Source organism: Mauremys reevesii, linkage group 10, assembly GCF_016161935.1.
Source record: "Mauremys reevesii isolate NIE-2019 linkage group 10, ASM1616193v1, whole genome shotgun sequence".
Taxonomy (NCBI): Eukaryota; Metazoa; Chordata; order Testudines; family Geoemydidae; genus Mauremys; species Mauremys reevesii.
In genome coordinates this window covers 35859012-35872526 of record NC_052632.1, presented here as the reverse complement: position 1 = coordinate 35872526, position 13515 = coordinate 35859012, and the positions used below count along the sequence as shown (strand labels likewise).

At 42.6% G+C, this 13515-nt stretch overlaps 1 protein-coding gene across 19 annotated transcripts in view; it reads left to right on the top strand.

Annotated features, from left to right (window-relative positions):
• Positions 1 to 12640, top strand: part of PEAK1 (pseudopodium enriched atypical kinase 1) — a 261455-nt gene extending 248815 nt beyond the window's left edge. For all 19 annotated transcript variants that reach the window (XM_039493412.1, XM_039493411.1, XM_039493409.1 and 16 more), the window contains one exon: positions 8487 to 12640. In XM_039493412.1, coding sequence (XP_039349346.1) covers positions 8487 to 9644 — 1158 coding nt within the window. In that variant the 3' untranslated portion in view covers positions 9645 to 12640. The remainder of the gene's footprint in view (positions 1 to 8486) is intronic.
• The last annotated feature ends 875 nt before the right edge of the window (positions 12641 to 13515 follow it).

Genomic DNA, 13515 nt, shown 5'->3' with positions numbered 1-13515 from the left:
TCTTCTGGCCCTGGGTCAGGATCTGGGTTCCCAAAGCCTTCGTAGCCTTCCTTTCTTTTTTTGTCTTCCGGGCTTTTGGGGGGGCTGAGAATAGATCCTGAGAAAACTCAGAAAACATGGGGGGTTGACATTCCCCCAATGATGAGTCGCTGTCAACAGGGTCTCCACTTCCCTGCAGCCTCTCAGGGGCAAGTAAATTATCAAACCCTGGATAGTCTCTCCCAATAACTACAGGATATGGGAGTTTAGGTCCAACGCCCACTGTCACCTCAATGGGGTTCCCCTGAACCTCTATCTCCACTGGGATGGTGGGGTATTGGCTCATGGCCCCATGCACACATCACTGCTACACGTTTGGCTTGCAGCAGCTGGCTACTTTTTACCAGCTTACCCGATATAAGGGTGATAGCACTTCCTGAGTCCACCAGTGCTGTAGTCTCTGTTCCATTTATCTTCACTGGCCTGGTATAGTTATGTGGGGCTAACGCAACACCCGCAAGGTGGATAAGGGAGCATGGGACCTCCCAATCCCCCAAGTTGCATTGCATAGGCTCTTCGGTGCTGGGACACTGTGCTGCTATGTGTCCCCACTCCCCACATGCATAACGTCTATAACTATTTCTAGTCAGTCTCCCATCCTGTGGGCTAGGGGGTTTAGTCCCAGGGTTCCCTCCACTCAGGCCAATCCCTTCCTTCTGGAGTCTCTGTTGGTTTTCAGCCCCCCTCTTCCTCCACCTAGGACTCCCCAGGGGTTTGGCTGTCCCTCCTTCCAGGGTTGGGGTTGGGTGTTTGCTACGGAAGGGGCTTTCCTTGCGTAGTTGGGTCAATTCTCTGGCTGTCATGCGTCTTTCTACCAGCGTGATCATCTCATCATAGGTGCACGGATCCTTCTGGCCTACCCATTTGCGGAGATCTGGTGGCAGTGCCCTCGTGTACCGGTCGATGACCGGTACACGAACCAGAACCTCTAGTATCTCTTCCGGACTCCGGGATTCTGTTTGCAACCACTTCCGTGCGAGATGGACGAGGTCATATAATTGGGATCGTGGGGTTTTGTCTTCCCGGTACCTCCACTCATGATACCGCTGGGCCCGTACTGCGGATGTTACCCCAGATCTGGCCAAGATCTCTGCCTTCAGCTGGGAGTAGTCTGCTGCAGCTTCTTCAGGCAGATCGTGGTAGGCCTTCTGGGCCTCCCCACACAGGAATGGGGCAAGGATGCCAGACCACTGATCTCGAGGCCAGGCCTCCCGTAGGGCTGTCCTCTCAAAGGCCAGAAGGTATGCCTCTACATCATCTTCCCTCGTCATTTTCTGCAGCCAGTGGTTAGCCCGTATGAGCCGCGTCCCATCATGCCCACGGTTCAGCTCTGCAAGGGTCTTTACCTGGCTTACCAGTTCTTGCAACATAGCATCAACAGGCAATTAGTTTCTTGCTGCAGCCACACTGCTTCTTGCTGGGCAGCTGCCTGGACACGGGTAGCCTCCTGCTGGGCCGCCGTGGCTTGTATCAGTGCCCGTACTACATCATCCATTGTGGTAACAAATTGTAAACCCCCTTCCTTTTTTTTTATTTTTGTGTGTGTGTGTGTTTTTAAATCACCCTCCTTCTTCCGCCGCGCTGTGCACACCAAAGATCCCACCTCTGACACCAGTTGTGGCAAAGTTCCTCCTCTCCTCTAGTAGGTCCTGCGCTTATTGGCGGATTTCTTCCCCTCAGTGCTTTTCCCCTTGGATGAAACCCATAGTCTGGATCAACTACTCCTATGTCTGATTAGGAGTAGCGGGGCTAGGGGGGAACCCGGGCCTGCCCTCTACTCCGGGTTCCAGCCCAGGGCCCTGTGAATTGCAGCAGTCTCTATAGTGCTACTTGTAACCGCTGCTTGACCGCTACAGCTCCCTGGGCTACTTCCCCATAGCCTCCTTCAAACACCTTCTTTATCCTCACCACAGGATCCTCCTGGTGTCTGATGCTGCTTGATTGTATGGTGTTTTCCTCAATCCTCCAGTAGTACCCCCTCTCAGTTCTTAGTTCCTTGTGTCTCTTGCTCCCAGCTCCTCATGCGCACTTCTTTCCTCTGGCTCCTCCTCCCTAGACTGGAGTGAGCTCCCCTTTTTATACCAGGTGCCTTGATTAGCCTGTCCTGATTGGCTGCAGGTGCTCCAATCAATGTAGCTCTCTCCGGTGCCTTCTAGAAAGTTCTTAATTGGCCCCAGGTGCCTTGATTAGTCTGTTCTGATTGGCTGCAGGTGCTCCAACCAATGTAGCTCTCTCCGGTGCCTTCTAGAAAGTTCTTAATTGGCCCCAGGTGCCTTGATTAGCCTGGAGCAACTGCCATTTTGGTTCCCATGGTACTAGGGATTTGCTTAGCCTGGAGCTAACATACCTGCTCCTCAGTACTTTCCTGTAGCCATCCGGCCTTGCTCCATCACAATACACATACATTTTCTCCTTATAGAACAAGGACCTTATGAGAATTTTTCCTGATGTTTTCTCCCAATAGTGCCACTTAGTCTCAAAAGTGTCATTACATTTTGAAGTTTCATTAAAAGTGATTGGTTGTCATCTTTAACAAAATACTACAGGGAAATCTTTTTTCTGTTGAAGAAGTCATTCATCATTTTGCCATTGATTACAATGGTTACAGGATTTAGTCTTAACTGTATATCTCCTGGCTACAACAGTAACCTATAGTGTTGCTGTACAGGAGAGTGTGTAATATTTCATTCTAAATAACGATGGTGGCCTGAAACAATACCTCAGATCTAAAAAACTCTTGAACTTGGAAGTTTGGATCTATATTTGGATCCGGATTTCCCCAGTGGCCATGATCTCCCCTCACTACCCCACCCCCCTTACAATAAAACAAAACAAAAAACAGATTTAAACACTCCAAACATTTATGTACACCTATACATCAAATTTGGGGAGAGATTGGAGCTGGATTGGAACTTTACACCTCAGGACCAACTCTAATTTTAAAGTCCATATTTTCAGAGGTTAATAGTTCATGCAAATTATGTTGCTTGGTCTGCTGCTGTTCTAAACTTGGTAGCAATTAAAAAATAATTGAGAGGTGTGGCACGTTGACATCTTCCATTGGAGTAGTAGATGCCCATAAAAACTTCTGAATCAAAATTTCAAAAATAATTTGGCAGTTTAAAAAAAAAAAGGCAGATGCAGTGGGGAGAGGGAAAAGGGCTGCCTAGCAGTGTAATATGAGGTATTGGAGTTCAGGAGTTAGTCTTGATCCCTTGCTTCTGGGCTCTTATGAGATGGGGATTAAAATAAACCCATGTATTGCTATTTAGCAATCCTTCTGTGTCATCCAATAGAGATGCATAGATGGGTTCAAAAGTAAATGCATCCCAGCTCACCTTTGCTTGAAGTAGCATCACTGTGAGCTAGTTAGGAGCAGGGTTGCCCAGAGAGGGGGGCAAGTGGGGCAATTTGCCACGGGCCTCACAAGCCCTGGCCTGGCGACGGTCCAGGTCTTCGGACAGCATTTCGGTGGCGGGGGGCCCTTCAGTGCTGCCGAAGTCACGGAGCAACTGAAGGGCCCCCCGTGGCCAAAATGTCACCAAAGACCTGGACCGCCACCGGCTGAGTACAAGCGCCGCAGCTCCCCTGTTTTGCCCCAGGCCCCCTGAATCCTCTGGGCGGCCCTGGTTAGGAGGCTTTGAGGATCGTTCCAAGACTCTTTGAGTGAAATAAAATGTTGTACAGTAGTTATTTACAGATGCTATTTTGTACTTTTCTTACAAAAAATAAGTTTGACTTTTAAAATGAAACTCTTTTTGGGTAAGTAGTTTATAATTTGGGCTAGGTCATTTTGGTATTAAAAAAAACCCCCAAGTTATTAATATTTGAAAAATGGTTGCTGCGTGAGCACAGTAATTATTTCCTAGAATTTAATGCTCCTATCTAAATTAACATCATAAGAGGTTCAATAATCAAGATTAATGAGACACCTATCATATGAAAAATCGTAATGTGGAGATCTGGAGATATCTATATATTTAACTGTAACTCTTTGGGTGAGGTAAATGGATTATGAACTCTGTGTTACCAAACACACACACGCATAAACCATCCTGTACCAAAACCACCCTTCATTCTATTGCTCTTCTGAAAGTCACAGATGGAGGAAAATACAGTGCCACTTGGGTTGAATACATAGAAACACCATTTCCTTGTGAAGCAGCTCAGATGACTTGGAGTGATGTATAATTTTGGTCTGCATAGATCATTTTGAGCCTTAATCTATACATAATCTACTGCAAATGTCAGGATATAAATTCAAAGAGTTGCTCTCTTTTGATTATGATTATTTATTATAAACTTTTTTCCTAGCACAAGAGAATATTCTTCATTGGTGTTAAAGGCAATAAATAAATACATTAAAATTCATACACACACACACCTGGTAACACTGGTTTCACAGTACAACTTGTCAGACTAGTGGTAAATTTCATTGGCTTGGTGGAGTTAATCAATTTACTTCTCCCATCTCACTCTGAAAACAATACATCCTTTCTTCCAATTGTTTAATGACAAACAGTCACTGAACAGGACTAACAAGTTGCTATTTTTAGCATGGGTAAAGTCAGGTGTTCATCTGTCGTCATGAGAGCAGAAACACAAACCAGGTTACAAATATCAAAGCATGGAATGGAAATATAAAATGAAGGGAGATGCCTTGCATAGAACTCAATATGGAAACTGAAGAGCACTTTTGGATAGAAAAGGGACACACCACTTTACTTTTTCTAATCTCTCTGGTTTTAAATTAAATTCAGGGGGCTGGATGGCTTGATGGATTAGAAATGAGGTATGCAGCCTTGCACCTCCAGGTTGCCAGTTCCAATTCAGCAGTGACAAAAAGTTGGTCTGACAGCATTTTGATGGCCTATGCAAAATGGGCTGTGGATCTTTAGTCCATTTCTTATAGATAAGTGTCCCACATCACAGAGAAACATCACCCCAACTGGAATGAATTGTCACCCTTTCTGCCCATCCCAAGGAAGAGGCCAAAGACTTAACTGGTATGAAAACTGAACTACCCTCACACACCTTCAAAATGTTTTTCCAGATGAAGTTTGAGGCACATTAGTGGTGTTGTGTGCAGCAAGCCACCCCTTTTGCTGCCTATACTGTACCAGTTCTTTAATGAAGCAGGGGACTTAATTCTCCAAGACTGTCAGCTGACACATTTCACTTCATGCATGTTTTCAAGGTCAGGGCCACGTAGTCACTATCACTTCCTGTATTTTTAAAAGACTTTGGGGGATAGTCTATTGGTGAGGTTAGGATTAGCTCACCTTTCTCCAACCATTTAAAAATGCATTTCTGAGAGTAAATTACAAAGAGCCAGTGCTCAGACATAGTAACAATCAGCATTCACTCCTGAAAGTGGTGCATTTTCCTTTTTAAATAAAATTGACTAGAAAATGCATTTTGTAAATTTGCTTTGTGTGTACACAACAGTGATGAACAGGCAATTTAAACTCCAGTGTGTCTGTGTTTTGGGAGGCTCAGGTATTTGTGATGTATTGGAACATTCACAGGGTCAGAGGGAGGAGGATTGCATCAAAAATGTAGTCACCTAGCATATCTAATTGCATATGATTATCTGACAGTGCACTTTTCTGATCGGCAAACACAGAGGACTTAATCTCTCAGTAATTTAGAGTTGCTAATAGTGTAAACACATAAAAGATGAAAAACATACTTTTTTTTTTATTATTATTAAGGGCCAGTCTGACTCACCTTGCACAATAACTGAAGGAAAGCTAGTCAGAGCCCTGGACTCGTGGAATGTAATTATTATGCATGGCTATTGAACTAGCCTTCTTAAAGTGAATATGGAGAGGCAAGTTCAGCACTTTCCCTCTGTACTAGCCATCAGAACTAGACTGGCACAGGAAGCTGCACATACTGTATCCTGTAAAAGGCATAACAGCCACTGCTCTGGCCTGCACTCCCAGAGCCTTTGTGTCTGTCTCTAAGATCTCCTACCATAGTGATTGGCCTCTACTGTGGGAAGTGGATGTAGAGACACAATGTAGGCCTAAGTGTTCAATGATTTAGCTGTTAAATAAGTAGAGTATCAGTGAGTCTCTACAGAGAGAATATGATTGTTGGGGGATCCATTGCCTTCATTACAGGCATTTATAACTTCCCAAAATGTCCAGAGCCACCACCATCTTAAAAAAAATCCTGATGATAATGGCACAGGCCTCAAAGATGGTTGTTTTCAGACATAGTGTGGTAGCATTACAGAACTGCTGCTGAAAGTGCATGAAGGGACCACAGTCTAACATGAAGCTGTTTGAAATGGATTTTCTAATGACACCCCAGTTTTTTTCCCTAATATAAAGAGCATTGCTATAGCTCAAGCACTAAACTCACATACTCAGCACACATTATCAATCTAACGATCCACTTTTTCCATTTATTTATCACTTTCAATCACAATCATCAGTAAAATCATAGTGATTAACAAATAGTAAAGACAAAATTCCAAAGAAATGATTTCCCCTCCCCTCCCCCCCCGAATTACAGTTTGTCCAAATGACTTTGGATTCTATATTAGAAAAAACAGACAGCTGCCAAGTATTCCCAAAAATTGTAAGAAATTGCAAGAAACACATGATACCATACATTCATATTAATTAATATACAGAAAAATGCTACACCATATCAAAACATTTTACTGAAAATCTGAAAGAATACTGTGCCATAATTGTCCTCTGGCCCATCTATACTCTAATCAATCTGTTCTTCCTTCACATTGTTTAGACATGAGTTAAACCAAGCTTTAGCCTCATCAAAATCCAAAAACCAACCTCTTCTTGTCTTCCCTCAATCTGAGCTTTGCACATAGAAAGTACTGCTGTAGTTATACCAGCTGATCACTTAGGTCCCAATCCTGCAAAGAATTAGGTATTTGAGCGTAGAGACTGTCTGCTTTGGCCAGTGTACATGGCAGTTACTTTCTTTGTTGGGCCTGTCCTGTAGTAGGTGACTTCTGGGTACTCTTCTGGCTCTGTCAATCTGTTTCTTCACTTCAGCAGGTGGGTACTGTAGTTGTAAGAATGCTTGATAGAGATCTTGTAAGTGTTTGTCTCTGTCTGAGGAGTTGGAGGAAATGCGGTTGTATCTTAGAGCTTGGCTGTAGACAATGGATCATGTGGTGTGGTCTGGATGAAAGCTGGAGGCATGTAGGTAAGTATAGCGGTCAGTAGGTTTACACACAAAAAAATTGACACAAATCAGATGTCAAGAATTATAACATTCAAAAACCAGTCGGAGAACACTTCAGCCTCCTTGGTCACTCAATTACAGACCTCAAAGTCGCAATACTCCAACAAAAAAACTTCAAAACCAGACTCCAATGAGAAATTGCAGAATTGGAATTAATTTGCAAACTGGACACCATTAAATTAGGCTTGAATAAAGACTGGGAGTGGATGGGTCATTACACAAAGTAAAAGCTATTTCCCCATGCTAATTTTTCCCCTACTGTTACTCACACATTCTTGTCAACTGTTGGAAATGGGCCATCCTGATGATCACTACAAAAGTTTTTTTTCCCTGCTGATAATAGCCCACCTTAATTGATTACTCTTGTTACAGTTGGTATGGCAACACCCATTTTTTCATGTTCTCTGGGTATATATATCTTCCTACTGTATTTTCCACTCCATGTATCCGATGAAGTGGGTTTTAGCCCACGAAAGCTTATGCTCAAATAAATGCATTAGTCTCTAAGGTGCCACAAGTACTCCCAATTTTTTCAAAAAGAATGAGGTTTGTTTAATCTGGAAAAGAGAAGACAGAGGGGACACGAGAACAGTTTTCAAGTATGTAAAAGGTTGTTACAAGGAGGAGGGGAAAAAAATTGTTTTTCTTAAACTCTGAAGATAGGACAAGAAGCAATGGTCTTAAATTGCAGCAAGGGGAGTTTAGGTTGGATATTAGGAAAAACTTCCTGTCAGGGTGGAATAAATTGCCTAAGGAAGTTGTGGAGTCTCCATCATTGGAAATTTTTAAGAGCAGGTTAGACAAACACCTGTCAGAAATCATCTAGATAATACTAGTCCTGCCATGAGTGCAGGGGACTGGACTAGATGACCTCTCGAGGTCCTTTCCAGTTCTGTGATTCTGTGAGAAATATATAAAATAAAATCTCCAGTGGGCTGTGTCATCACTTAATACTTCATGATATGATATATTTGAAAATAGAGTCCTTAGCTTTCACTCCAAAAAGCCATCAATGTAAGATGCATAAAAACATATAAGAGTTTCAATGTATGCTCCCAAAGGGCAGAGGGGAGGGTTTTTAAGCTTAACTCTCCCTAATTTCCAGTATTTGGGGTGGGGTTGGCAGCAGCCAGCCCTGTGCACATTTAAAAAGAAAAAAACATTTACAAATGAAAAGTTATGATAATTGACTTTGGTTTTGTGCTCTTTTCTGCCAACAGATTTGTAAGAGCAAAGCTAAAGAATCCCAGCAGTATTACCACAGCTTGGCTATCAGACAGAGTCTGGCTATTAACTTTAACATCCAACAGGACTGTGGCCATTTCTTAGCTGATGTACCTCTCCGCCTCCTTCCATGGGAGGATCCCAATGCACCTGAGGTGGAGGAGGAAGATGAACAGGAAGACGAGGTAGGAGATGAGCAAAAGAACAAAGAAATCCCTTCCTGTTTGGAGGCTTCACAGAAAGACAACTCAGGCAGTGAGCGGACCATCAGCAAGCAGCGCAGCCGTGTTGTGGTCATCACACGGGAGGTACCATACCTAACGGTGGCTGACTTTGTGCGAGAGTCCACAGCTCGCCATGCAAATAACCCAGACTTCTATGAAAGACAGGTGTGTCTACTGCTCTTACAGCTGTGTTCAGGCCTGGAGCACCTGAAACCCTATCACATCACACACTGTGATCTGCGCTTGGAGAACCTACTTTTGGTTCACTACAGACCAAGGGGAGACCTTCTGAACTATGAGCCTCTGGAGCCCAATCCCAACGCAGCTTGCCCAGCCAGGCTAATTGTGAGCAATTTCTCACAGGCCAAGCAAAAGAGACATATGGTAGATCCAGAGGTGCTACGGGACCAATCCCGCCTGGCCCCTGAGATCATCACTGCCACACAGTACAAAAAGTGTGATGAGTTCCAAACTGGCATCCTCATCTATGAAATGCTGCATTTGCCCAACCCCTTTGATGAGAATCCAGAGCTGAAGGAGAAGGAGTATACCCGTGCTGACCTCCCCAGGATCCCTTCCCGTTCCCTCTATTCCTATGGGCTCCAGCAACTCGCCAGCTGCCTGCTTAATCCCAACCCTTCAGAGAGAATCCTTATTTCTGAGGCCAAGGGAATCCTTCAGTGTTTGTTATGGGGTCCACGTGAGGATTTGTTCCACACTCTGAGCTCATGTTCCAGCCCAGTACGGAAGGATGCTGTGCTGCAGAACTGGCTTGACATCAAACGGACGCTGCTGATGATCAAATTTGCAGAGAAGTCCTTGGACAGGGAGTGTGGAGTCAGCCTTGAAGACTGGCTTTGTTCTCAATATCTGGCATTTGCCACTACAGACTCACTCAGTCGCATTGTGAAAATCATGCAGCAACACTAGTTTGTACAAGCTGTTGCTTTTCCTCAACCCCCTACTCCTTGCTCTATTCTGCTCCCACCCTCTTTATTCCAGGGTTCACACTTTGCACAACTGCTGAAAAAAATAGCCTACATCTTAAAGCAAGCAACCCTGAGCAAATAGGTTCTAATTGGAAATACTGTCTCCGATTGAAGATACGATGGAGACTTTATTCAATTCCTAGGCCTTCCATGTTTAATCATATGTACAATGGTTGCAATTGGATTATATACCTCCTAGGTTGGATTAATTTTTCAACAGATTGAAAAAGGGGAGAGAGAAATCTTAGGGAGCCCACTATTTTTATATTACTATAGAGAATGAATTCCCCATCTCCTCTGGATGGATCCTTCCATTTCTAGTGGTAGCATCTGCAGAAAAAGCAGTGACCATTTATGACCATCAACAGAGATTAATTCATCATAAATGTGAATCAAATGATCCACCAAAGTTAAGAGCCTCTGACCACAAAAATATTGCCTCTGCTCCGTCCCCCGTGAAAGGTTCTGCCTCTCAGACTAGGATGAGGCTCATCCACACAGTCTCCTCATTCAGGTAGATTTTTATTTTACTCCTACTCTTAAATTCTTTATTTTCCTCACAACTGGGGTAGTCCTCTGATCCCAGCAAGTAATCAATAGGCAGCAATCATCAGTGTCCAATATTGTTGCCTACTCTGACTTGCTAGCTGTCCATATCCCTTCTGATCACGGGTCCTGGATTCCAAGGATCCTGCCTTAATCAGCCCATGATCATGTACCTGTAATATCTCCACTGAAAAGCAAACAGAACATGCATGTTTCTCTTCCCACCAGTATATAGGACCGGATAGTCATGTATTGTAGATATAACAGTGTTAAACAAGAGTAACATAACATACCAAGAACAACTGAAACATCCCTCCCACTCTAAAAGGCACTAAACCCTGGGCTTGAAATGAACTGAAATTACATAACCAATCCTCCTTCAGTTGCTGCTATGCATCAGGTATCAAAACAGCAGCCTCCTTCTTTGTGTTTTATTTTGGTTTGCTAGCCACTTGTGGCATATTGCAAAGCAGGACTGAATTGGCAGTGCTGGTGTGTTGGCAGGAGATAGCTACACAGACAAGTGCTAAACAATTCTAACAGGCCTCATGGAGATGGTTTTACTTCAGATGCATTTCTCTGTGGGAGAACAAAGGGGCAAACACTGCTATTTAATTACTGAGAGACCTGTAAAGTTTGGCAGCTGTAACTAACAGTGACCTGATCTATTTTCCCCACAGCAGTATTTGGCTGCAAATCTTCTATCAGTAACTAATGTTTACTAGTGTACTAGCTGCTTCAGACAACACCCTAAAAATGGAATGGCTGTCGACATAGCTCAGAGATCATTGCAGATATAGTTTTAGAGTAAGGAGGCACTAGTAGGTATTAAGGTGACAGGTTTAAAAAAAAAAAAAAAAAAAAGTCCAACCTGAAGGAACTTTTCACCTTTAGAGGCAGCTGCTGGTTTCCTTCCCTGAGATAGCGACCTTTCCTATGGAACGCCTACAATCATACAGATGCTCTCTTTGCTCAGTATTGCTAGGTTCTCAGTTGTCTCAAATATCTCTGAAGAACACAATGGGGGCAAACGAAAGGGTGGTGGAAAGCATATAGCCCAAGTTTTGAGCCTGTGCTTCTCTTCTATGGATATATGTGCAATTCTTGTATGTATTTTTTAAAATCTGTATATTACAGTGTTTACGTTACTTACCAGACTTTACCTGATGCTAGATCTGCAAACCCTTCCTTTACTTTCCTGGCACATAAATGCGCAGAGTTACATGTTTATATGGATTGATATTTCATTTTTCATTGTTTGTTAAATCTGTGAGAAATCAGTTTACTTCAGTCTTGAAAACAAATAGCCACTTTTTATAGCATATGCATGCTTGGACCAGATGCATGGAAACTGAACAAACAGTCCTGCAGGCATGAGGTCAGTGAAACTAGCTCCATGTACACACCGCATATTTGAAGGGGCTGAAATTTGGCATCTGTCCAAGCCAAGCTTTGTGGTATGTGGAAGCCTACGTTGATTGTGCAGTAATATATAGAATATTTTTGTGGATTTTTTAAATGTTTTTAAGCTTTCTGATGAAATATCCTTTTGTCTGATTCATCTGTATCAGAGAGGGATCAGGCAAGGATAAGGATCATGTATTTTAATGTGATATGTATCACTTAAAAAATCGCAAAGAGTTAATGGGGGTGGCAGCATTAATGCAAAAAGAGTGCAGTGCACTTAAGCACAAATGCAGTGCATGGAGTTGATGACTTCCACCACTTTGGGAAAGAGGCTTTCTACATAATGCCGAACAAACTTGTAGTAGAAGCCTTTACAAAGAATTGTACAAAGCCCTGTTTCATGTGGGCACAGAATCGTGTAATGCCTTGTGGCTTATATACACTGAGCATGAGTTGATAGCTCACTTAAATGCTACCTGCAAACTACACAGGACACTGCTTCTTCTTGTTCCCCATGTCTGGTTTAGTGTTTGTTTTTTGTTTTTTTGTTGTTTTTTTAAGTGGCACCTATCTGCACATAACTTCTCACCTAACAAATATATGCTGTATGAGCAGCACATGGACCACTGGCCATTGCAGTAGGCACATTCCTTTAGGCCGCCTGGTTTGGTTGGGTTTTCTTTTTTTTGTGTATGTGGACACGTTCTCAGTGTCACTTTCATGTCAACACGCACATGCAAAGTTTAATATTGAATGTTTTACAACCGTATGTATTTAACACAGCTGGTCCGAAGCCTTTATATGTCTTTGTTCTTTAGATCTCTAATTTCAGTTCATATTGTTTGTGATTAAATTTAAACCAGTACTCATTTTAGTTCTGCAGTATAATCAAGCATGGATGAATGTTCACTACCGCTCTCTTTATTGTGCAGCACTGGGTAACCTTTAGCAATTTGTAAAATCAATTGTGATTTTTTTTTTCTTTTTAAGAACAAAAGAATGGTCGAGGACAAACACAAACTGGCAAGAGCTTCCATTCCTTGGTGGTTCTGGGGCTGCTTTGGCAGACATCCTTGAGGATCATAACTCTGTTTATGGGGGTCCTCCGTGCTGATTAAGAACCACACTGCACAAATATCTGAGAATGTATGCATGAAATTGACTGTAAACAAACAAAAGCAAAAAAAGGGGGGGGTTGCTACAGCTTCATTTCTAAACAAATGAGAAAAAAAACCTGTTCCCTTGTCAATGGGATTCTTTATGTATCAGGAATGGGACTCCTGCCTATGTACTTGCATGTGGACATACACATGCACAGAGTTTGGATTTTTAAGTAGCGTAGCACTTTTAGTTGAGTTCAAGAAATGAGAAGAGCTGCAATTCTAAGATAACAGTATTGACTGTAAATATATATTTTTCTATTACTAAAAGCTGCCATTTCACTATTTTTTAAATATAAATTACACAGATTTTCAAGTTCAAAATAAGATCTGGAAAATCATGTATTTGTTTGATGAAGAATTAGAATTAGTGGTTCCTGAAGCTTTTAGAGCCACTAAAAATCTTTTTAACATTTTGGATGGAACAATTTACATCAGCAATTGAATGCACAATGTATAGTGCCTTGTCAAAGAATTAGAATAGTAATGGAGAGAATCAGTCAGAATCTCTCTCCACCTGCTAACAGCCCTATAAATAATACTGCCTACATAAGGTATGCATACACACCAGCTGGGTACCACACAGGGTATGTATACACACTGTGATTCCCAGTGTGGATAGAGAGATACGTGCTAAAAATAGCAGCTTTGCCACGATGCCTCAGGCTAGCCACCTAAGTATCATCCCATCTGACACAC